At 31.7% G+C, this 10,254-nt stretch overlaps 1 protein-coding gene across 5 annotated transcripts in view; it reads right to left on the bottom strand.

The window, feature by feature from the left end:
* Nucleotides 1-10,254, bottom strand: part of LOC106467037 (mRNA-decapping enzyme 1B-like) — a 32,660-nt gene that overhangs the window by 11,052 nt on the left and 11,354 nt on the right. For all 5 annotated transcript variants that reach the window (XR_002612339.1, XM_022395135.1, XM_013927346.2 and 2 more), the window contains exons 3-7: nucleotides 9,858-9,985; nucleotides 7,152-7,218; nucleotides 6,513-6,759; nucleotides 3,114-4,001; nucleotides 2,151-2,301 (exon numbers count right to left, since the gene is read on the bottom strand). Coding sequence is in view for 4 of the 5 variants with exons in the window: in XM_022395135.1 (XP_022250843.1) it covers nucleotides 2,151-2,301; nucleotides 3,114-4,001; nucleotides 6,513-6,759; nucleotides 7,152-7,218; nucleotides 9,858-9,985 (1,481 nt within the window). In the remaining variant the exon portion in view is untranslated. The remainder of the gene's footprint in view (nucleotides 1-2,150; nucleotides 2,302-3,113; nucleotides 4,002-6,512; nucleotides 6,760-7,151; nucleotides 7,219-9,857; nucleotides 9,986-10,254) is intronic.

Below are 10,254 nucleotides of genomic sequence, written 5' to 3'. Positions count from 1 at the left end.
ATCCAACCACCATTTGCAATCGATAAGGTTGCTCCTGAGTAATGAGACACAATGATCCAAAGGATCGGAAAGCATGATTTGTTGATCGTGCAGTGATTACTGAAGGGACCTCATATGAGCTCCTCCCAAAGGAAGGAGAAGCTCGAGGGATGCCCACATCCCCAATAGAGAGAGAGAACAATCCATGTAGTAGGAGAAGAAGACACAAGTAAAAGCCTAATGGCTCCTTCCATGGTTTGAAGCCTGATAGTGGTTGGTTGAACACGACTTAAGAGTATTGAAACAAACACCAAGATGGACGAGATATTGCATTGGTGGCATAATAGATTTCTCCAGTCTAATAAGGAAGCCCACTTTTGTGGCTTCTGAAAGAAGAATCTGAAAGTGTTGTTCTTCTGTTTGACAGGATGGTGCCAGAAGAATCCAGTCATCCATATAATGATGAGTGTACATGTTCAAGGAATGTATATGACGAGGAAAAGCTTGAACAACTATGCAAAAGATATAAGGCTCTGATGCAAGACCAAAAGTTAGAGCCCTGAACTGCAGAACCTGGAAGGTTTCTCAGATTTATGCACAAGGATCCGGGAAGATTCTGCTATGGGAATATAGACAAAGCATTAATAATTTCGAACTTCCATAGCCCTGGAAAAAAGTAGGTTGAGAAAGGATTCCATAGTAAATCAAGGAGGATCTGAAATTAGTTGAGTCGAGACAGGTTGATGATTTGATGCCAATCTCCTGTCTTCTTAAATTAACTCTCTCAACATGGGCTCAGTCAATTTGACCGACCACGTAACTTCTTTGTACTCAATTAAAGCCTTTATAGATTTAATACTTCAAACTTTCAATATAGTGTGCATATCTTCACAAAATTTGGCAGTCTTTTAGTTCATATTATGTCTTTCACATACAAAAAAAATCATATTTTTAGTGAAGAATTTTTAATAAAAGAAAATAAAGATTTGTCCATTAAATAAATATAGTATTTGTTTTGAATAGTCCATGTGCAAAGCAATTTTCATGTTAAAATTAAAAATACTTTTCCTCATCTAAAAAATCTTAAATTTCCTTTGTGTAACCCCTAAAATTTCCTAAATGTTCTTCAAACTTTTTTTTCAGTAAAACTTTATAGTTTGTGTTATTTTCTTTACCCTATCTCAAAACAGGATCGTAACCATCACCACCACCAGAAAAAAATAAACATAGAAATAAACCTAAATTACCTTTTTCTTTATAGAATGACTTTTTAATTATATCATTATTACTTATTTTACCTAATATAGTCCTAAATAACTTAAAAAGACCCATATTTTTAGATTTTAGTTACTTTTATAATAATAAATATGAAAAACAAGAAATAAAGTATTTACCCAATCTTTTTTTTTCTTGCTCTCGGGTTTTTGATGAGAGTTAACCCTAATTTTATATACTTTAGATAGTAATGCACTTAATCTTTATTTAATTAAATAATGCACCAAAGAATATAGACTAATAACATGCATAAAGTAAACAAATTCACTTACCTCTCAAAATTTTATGCTATTCTAATTGGTATAACATAAACATAAAGTAGTTTAATAAAATTGTAGAAAGTAAGGGTTTTTTTTTTTTTTAACTAACACACACTCTACTACAATGTAATTTTAATCACATTAAACTAATGTTTTCTAGGGGTGACTACCAAACCCAAAATGACGAGCTGATGGTGAGTGGTAATGGGGTTTGGAACATTTTGGGTTTAAGCTCCCACATCCTAGCCCCTGTTTGATTTTCCTTGATAGCCATCTTGTTTTCCACAAGTTTTGGGATTATGTCTTATAAACAGAGTATCCTTACTAGTTTTGGGAGATATTGCCACAGGTGTTTTCTTTTAAAAATTATACCTTTTGTACTTTCTTGACAAATCTTTTTGATGGATTCTGTTTGGATTCTCTTTCTGCTACACATTATAATACACTGAGTCATATGGAAAGCATATTTGTCTTAAATTTGGTTTTGCTTTTTACATATTTTCAGCAAATAGTGTTGATTTGTGCCTACATACTTTTGATGTAGATAACATAACTTCAATATATATTTACACACGCATTTTGTCAATATTAATGGTTCCTTAACCTGTACTGATCAAAAACAGTTCAAAGAATTACCTGATCCATTTATTGGTTTACTACTAGTATGCACAGGTTTGCTGCTACGCCCATCAACTGCAAGGACAGGAATAGACTGAACATTACAGAAGTCCATAGGAGACAGGAGCGGAAGTTCTGAAGCTGGTGGTGGTCTCATCATCGATGGCGGCTGGAATATTGAACTAAGTGCTACTTATACTGACAAAGCTGTAACCATTTTAAAGACCTGTTCTAGTTGTTATTATTACTCAATACTACATGCTACACCATGTAGGATGCAGATGTTAAAGGTAAAATAAAAAATACCTTTTAAAGAAAACATTAGTCTAATGAAATTTTAAAACTGTAGCACAAAATGAAAAGTTGATAGAATTCAGTCTGTAACAAATTTACAGCAGTTATCTTAAAACTGAATGAAGAATGACCAATAATAAAAAAATCCCTGAAAAAAAAAAATTTAACTTACTACACCGATCATTTTTTGAAAATTTTAATAGCCTTGGTTTCTTAGATTCCTGGCCAGAATAAAAAAATCCCTCATAAGCACGCACACAAAAAAGCAAGAAAATTGATTTCATGAGTGGACAAACTAAAGAAAGGTAAATTTTTCAATATTTGCAAAATAAATTATTTTAATAGCCTAGTACTCAATTTCTGCTGGAACTCTGTGTATTTGTGAATCGGCACCTGTTTTGGATGTTTTTTAATCTTAAGGCAGAAAAATAATTAATTTTAAGACTACCTTGGTTGCTTTATTAATTGATACTTGCCCAATGTAATTAAATACATTAGTCCCTTGTAGCCCCGTCACAAATAGTAGGTCTCAATAATGTTTAAATTATCTTCCAAAACTAAAAATATCATTCTTGCCAACTAGGATCTATACATTTCCCCCTAAAAATACATTTATATTGTTGCTATGGTTATTAGCCTAAACTAACTCTTGTATACACACACACACACACACATGCATATTCTCACCTGAGACAACAATGCAGTTGAAAAGGAGTCGTTGTATAAAACACTAGTTTCTACAGTAGAGCTGACTGGAAGTTGGCTAACAGGAACCTGGGGTGGAGAGTACTTCAAATTTTGTTCAAACATAACTGGAGTAAGAAGAGAAACAGAAGCTGAACTTGTATTTACTGGAACAGTCTCTGTGATTTTTGGCTGGTTAGTTGTTGATTCAAAAGAAGTAAATGCTGAAGAAACTGGGCTCATGTTAAACACAGGAGAAACAGACTGACTGACTTTGTTTACTGCATCTTCTGTTTTACACTTTGGAATGAGTTTTAATTTCTCCTTCAAGTCTTGTTCAAGACTCTGAGCTGAAGCTGAGGTGTGCAAAGAGCTGGATTTTTCTAACATGACATTTGAATTTGGAAGTCCTAAGTCCCCAGAGCAAGAAGTGGCTCTTGTCCGTGGAGTATATGACCCAGAAGCCTCCTTCCTCTGTTCTCGTTCAATGTGTTCAAGTATATTGGCTGGATTGGACATGAGACGTTGTAGAATGGTAGCTGAATTGTTCTCTGCCAACTTATCAGATTCTATGCCATCCAGCCCTTCTGTAGACTGGGATTTTTTTAGTATTGGGATGACACTTGGAGGATTCTTGGAGTTCACTGGATCATGGAAAGGAGACATTTGCTGCAGTGTTTTATTAGCAGAAGCAAAGAGAGAAGCCACACTTAAAGAAGTAGTAACTGGTACTGATAGCCCTTGAGAAACTACAGTGTTAGATGTTGGTGTTCCCCTGATAGCCACAGGCTTGATAATTTCTGAGTGTGCAGAACTGTCAGGGTGGGTTTTATGGGATACATCTGTGATTGCATCAGGCCGTGTTTTTACTCTTTGGTTTTTCATTTTGTTCTGTCAAAAGAAAAACAAACACAGCCATTAGAAGAATGGTTATATGATGTATTTGTGTGTGTATTTTCAAGTTTATATTTGTTTTCTGCACTAATACCAAATTTCAATTTTTTGAAAGTGACCTAGACCCTTTGACCCAAGTCAATAAAGTTCTTCTCTAACCTCATGGGAAGTGACTTGTAAAATTTGGATAAAATCTTCTGTTTAGAACTCAAGATTTCCCATGGGATGTACAGACAGACAATGCCAAATCTTTTGGTCAGTGGGAGATAACAATAACATTTCTAAAACATTTCTCATGATACAAAGAAAATGAATGCTTGAACAAAAAATACAAATTACTGGGCTTATAAGGAATAAAACTTATATCAACACAATTTTTGACTTGGATTTGTAGCAGTAGCATGTGATGCTTCCTTAGGCTTAGAAAATATTATTATAAACTGGTATTATTTCAAAATATAGTATTTCAATTCTGCCATAATCTTGCTAATAAAGACTAATCTTAGATCATTTTTCCAATAAAATGTTTTAGGAATTTTGCATAATCAATTTTTCAATTCAGACTGCATTATGGAGTGTTGTACATGTAATGTACTGGTAATTTTGTTAAGCCTAAAAAACTTCATTTGATACTACTAGAACTGTATAGCCTGTAAAATCATAATAAAAGTGTAAACATCAAACAACATACACTAACACATTTACTTAGGAGGAATCTTTTTTTTTATGTTATTGCTTGATTCTTTGGATTTATTTGGAAACCCTAAAGTGAGTACCAGAATCTGTGTGTGCAACTTAGTTTTGGAACCAAAAAGAAGGAAACTGTCAAAGTTTGAAAACAAGTTATTACATGTGGACTTGTCATAACAGTTTACATTATGACTTGGACTTTCATTGACGATTTCTTAAGATCCAAAAATAGAAAAAGAGGAAATTCTTAATGTTCTCTAACAGTGTTTTTTAAGATGGGCAGTGAGTAAAAAACAAAAACGAAAAATGACTGAAATTTAAGTTTACACATAAAATACAAAAGTATTCAATCAGTTGTGACGTTTGCTCTCTCGGTCTTCCCTCGTTAATTTATTTATTACTACTCTTCTGAGAAATATGGAATTTAATGAAATTATTCATTATAATAAAGTTATTAGTCAAGCAAAGCATAATTTTCATAGCCTTCAATCTTATTTAGTTACATGACCCCCTCTAACAACAGCCACCTGTCTCATCCTCTCTTTTAGAAATAGCCAATAGTTCTCTCTGATGTTTAATATTATATTGTTTATAACCAACAGAAAGCCATAGTTTTAATCTATCAAATGACTTGTTATATTACTTTGTTTCAGTACCAGAAATTGTCTATTTCACTTCCAGTTCAAACTTTATTCCAATGGGAAACACACTGACAAGTTTAGGTGAATTTTTAATTGGCTCTTGTTGCATAGTCAGGGAAGACTGAGGATTTTTTAAATACCTCCTCATAAAATTAAGAACTTAAAAGTTATATTTTTTATATTTGATTTATTACCTGACTTGATTCCATGTTTATTCTTACATCATGATAATAAAGTAGTTTAATTAAATTTTGAATGTAACTCTCAAAGTCATGACATGCAAACTTTGACCTTGCTGTGGGAAGAGGGTTAAAAACTTACTTATGCCTATTCCACTTTCCATGGTAAAATCTGGCTACTTAATGTGAAGCAAATAAGATCTTTAGTCAACACTAAAGAGATACAGACAGAAAGACGACGACGACAAAAAAAAAAAACACACAACAACAACAACAACCCTAAGGCAAAAGTTTAATATATGACACTTACTTATGAAATACACATGGAAACCAAAAAATGACATGAGATATAGATTTTCAAAATAATCAAAAGATCTGAATGTAAGTCTGACAACTAAAGACAAAGCTTAAATTTCATTAATTCCTTACACCTGATTACTGGGAATTGGTGATAGTACACGAAGCAAACAGCTTGTTTTGACACAAGTTATATTAATTCTTTAATTTTAATTCACTAGCATTACTGATTACACTTTAATACATATTATATTACTTTAATAAATTTTTTATTGTCTGCATTTTACTACGAGGATTATTTTGTATTATTAGTTTAGCACATGGATTTAGAACTAATCTAAATCTCTTACGATGACCGAACCTTGCAAGGCATTATTGGTATTACAGTTGAAAATATCGCTAACAGTGAAGGTACCAAAAGGATGAATCAATGCATTGAAATCATTATAAGTAAGAATGGTACATTAAATTAGCTAAGTTCATTATTGAATTAATTATTAGTTCTGGTCATTAGAGGTAGCTTGCTTTGGTCTGAAGTTAATAGTAAACTTTGGGTCAAATGCAGCAATTGTTATGCATACAAAGGTCATAATTAAATAAACAATTTAAAGTTTTCTATAAAACAACATTATTTGTATTCAAGATCTCCTGCCAAAGTTCAACTGTTCCAATACCATGAACTGAAAAACCAGTACACTTACCTTGTTATATCCATCCTGAGCATGACTCAAAAGAGATACTATGTCAATAATTTTGCCTGGCTTTTGATTCTGTTCTTCTCCTCTGTTAAGGAGACAATTTTCTCTTGATTGACCCTTACTGTGGGGAGGTTGTTGATTAGGTTGAATTTTTTTACCTCTGCCAAGGGAAAGTTCTTCTGTAGGCTGAGCTTTCTGATGCTTCAGAGATAACTGTTCCTGATTATTAGGGATGGGTGGCTGAGCTAATCTAAAGAATAAGATAAAGCGTGATTAATAAAGCAAAAAGAGATTAACTACATAATACTAACATTTAAAAATACCTGTCTAATCCCAATTACTTGATACTTTTGTTTTTCCATAATTATCAACATAATTAATTTTGTATAATAGGAAAGACACAAGGCATTCACATTCTGTTTTGAGACTAATTATCTTGCACAACAAAATCAACAATCAGAAAAGTTCAGAGCATGTAATCTTTAAAGCTATACTCGTTAATAATCCAATTTCTGTTTGGAGTATTTAACCTATTTATATTTTCTGCTTGTACTTTATTCTTTCAAATTGTTACATCTTAATCATCCACAATAATTTCTTAAGATAACTAGTGGTACAGACTGCACCATATGATTATCTTACCTCATCAAGAGATGTGCTATTTGTAAGCACTCATTCCTTTCATAGAACCATATGCCATATATGATACCTGAAAATGTTATTAAAGTATGTTTACATTCAGACACTAAATATGTACTGTGATACAAACAGAGATGCTAATAAACCATTCAAAAATGTAGTTTTTTAATTCTAGAATTTGAAATCTTCATAAAAATTTAAATCTTTGGTTTCTGATAGTAAACGGTTGAAAATTCAATTCTTAGTAAGTGAAAGAAAATAATACATACCAACATTGACTTTTGAACTAAAAACTGTGTATATAACATGGCTATAAAAGAGTTTCTCTTTAAAATATCAGCTTTTCATAAACATGTAATTTTAGGTTTAAAAAAAAGCCTAGCTTACACAACAAGTTTTACATTACTCTTCTATAAAGTTTTAAAGCTTTTATATAAAAAAAAAAGACATTTCTGAACATTAATGTCACACACATTTATAATTAAAGTGGTATTATGTAGTTTATAAAAGAGTATATGTTCTATGGCATATTAATAGATGGAGTAACACCATCTCACACATTTATAATTAAAGTGGTATTATGTAGTTTATAAAAGAGTATATGTTCTATGGCATATTAATAGATGGAGTAACGCCATGATTTATCTTTACCTACAAATCAAGTGAATGAGCTTGTTTTAAATAAAATATTTAAGGTACAAAGACAAATGTCATGTTACCACAACAATGGATTGATTATTTGTTCTAGATATCTACTTAAGGCACTAGCCATCCCTCATTTTATATTGATAGACTAGAGGTAACAAAGCTAGTCAATAGCACCAAATGCTAACGTTTAGGCTACTTTAATCAGATAGTAGGAACAATCTGTAACTCTTACAAAAATCTTTCGACAATACAGCACTTACAAACTCTGAATATTTATAATTCCCAACAGTTCTAACCAAGTTTCAAGCAAAATCCAATCTATTCTCTACGTTCTCAAGCACTTTGCTTGTCAGACTATTGGTCATTTCTTTTATACTTTTGTTTGCTACATAATGAAATTAAAAATCAATGTGGGACGATCATTAGCTTTTGACAAAATACCTGATTAACTTATTTACATAGTAACAGACTAATTTACCATATCTATTGCAACAAAATTCTCTGTGCCAACCAACTAGTTATTTTATCTCAATGTAAAAATAATATTAATCTATTACAATTAATGGGGTGTGAGCCAACATTATTCTTAAAAAAAACCTCAAGAGAAAATTCAAGTAAACAATGGAGGAAAATATATTTAATATGACCATAATAGTAACAAGTAACAACAACTGAAGCTTTAACACTTCACATGACTATCTCTTTTGTGTTGTCATAATATTTTACAATAATCAGGTCTGGTTTACCACAGTAAGCACCACACATGGTGTTATGTTAACTTTACAATTATCCCATCCTGTTAAGAGTTAGCAGATAAATATTATTTTCATAGTGAGACAAAATGACTGACACTTGTTTTTTTTGCAATAGCTAAAGCACGTGGCCATGGCCATGTCAATAGCTAATAACTGTCCCACATTTAATCATCTAGTATTAAATAGATATACAAGAATAGAGACTGATATGTCAGATGCTCAAAACCATAGGGAAAAAGAGTTGATATTATAGCTTGGTAATTAATAGAATTTGATAAACCAATAATCATCAGATGCATTAATTGATTGCAGTTAACAAATCAATCATTCTAACGAGACTTGGATAGTTGGAATAATCAAAAATAAAAACAACTGGAAACACTACTTTCAATTAGTTAATTATTCTTATGACATCAATCAATACAATAGTAATTTTGATTAATCAATTATTTTACAACACTGAGTCGATCCGCAGTTCTGTTGGATACTGCTTGAGATACGATTAAAGGTTTTGTGTATCATGAATAATTAGTTTTAAGTGTTGTATTATCAAACAGATTTTTACGATTAATTACTGAGGGTTTTTTTTCTGGTTCTTTATCTTAAGTCCTTGTATCAATGTTATATTATTGAAGTACTGCACCGATTATTGAATTAGATGTTTTGAAGTTGTAAAAATTGCATTACTGAGTTAAAATTTCTTTGAAGTTTAGATGTGTTGTCTGTAAACATCTGAGTATAGAAATTATGAATTGTATTTTTAGCTGCGGCATAGTACATCATAGAGTGGCTCCGAGTTTTTCAAGTACAAGCTTTTAGCTCATAGCTCCTTCATCTCTTGACTGATTTGAATTTTAATTACAGTTTTGGACTTTTGATTGATGTATTTGACCATGCCAAAGGTCTCATACATTAATTTACTCTAATTCTGCCTAAAAGAATTTCAATTTGAGGGTAGGCTGGTAGAGATCCTGATGATTGATAAAACAGAATCAGGTATACGTGCACCCCCACGATTGGTATTGTTGGTGCACAAAAATATAGCTAATAAAAAGGAAAAGAAAAAAAAGATCTCATACTTTAATTTACTCTAATCCTACCCAGAATAATTTCAAGTGCCACTGCTATTGAGGACTCCCTCTTGTTTTTACTTATGAGAGTTTAGATAAATGTTCTGTTTTTTAGAATCCCAGTATTAAAGTTTCAATTATTCTTAGGTTGGAATAAAGAAGTTTGGAAGAATCAACCAAAAAATGTGCCATTCTTCAGTCTGATGTACTCATAAAGCATGGAATAGAAGTCATACCTCTTGTGTTATGATACAAAAGGAAAGGATTCTGAAGTTGAAATTCCATTTCCGTTGTGATTGGTTCTACCAAATTGGTGGTGTTCAGCCTATTCATGATGACAAACCCATGCTTTGGTGGTTGTGACCTAAGATAAGAGCATATAAAATCACATATATTTTCAAAATCAAACAAGTTGTGACTTGGTATTAAAATGACAGATATTTGAGTTTCAAAGAAACCAGAAACTTTTTAAATTGGATTAATATATATTTTACTAATAAATACAGTTTTATAATAAACTTCTGTTCTAACATTTTGCAAAGAACATATGTTGAATTTCAAAGATATTAGATCGTCAAGAAATTAATGTCGCTTTTTTTAGATGAAAAAACCCAAACAAGTTATATATCAAAA

This window comes from Limulus polyphemus, unplaced genomic scaffold, assembly GCF_000517525.1.
Source record: "Limulus polyphemus unplaced genomic scaffold, Limulus_polyphemus-2.1.2 Scaffold2466, whole genome shotgun sequence".
Classification (NCBI taxonomy): Eukaryota; Metazoa; Arthropoda; class Merostomata; order Xiphosura; family Limulidae; genus Limulus; species Limulus polyphemus.
The sequence above is the reverse complement of the archived record's forward strand: the minus strand, read 5'-3'. Positions and strand labels throughout refer to the sequence as shown.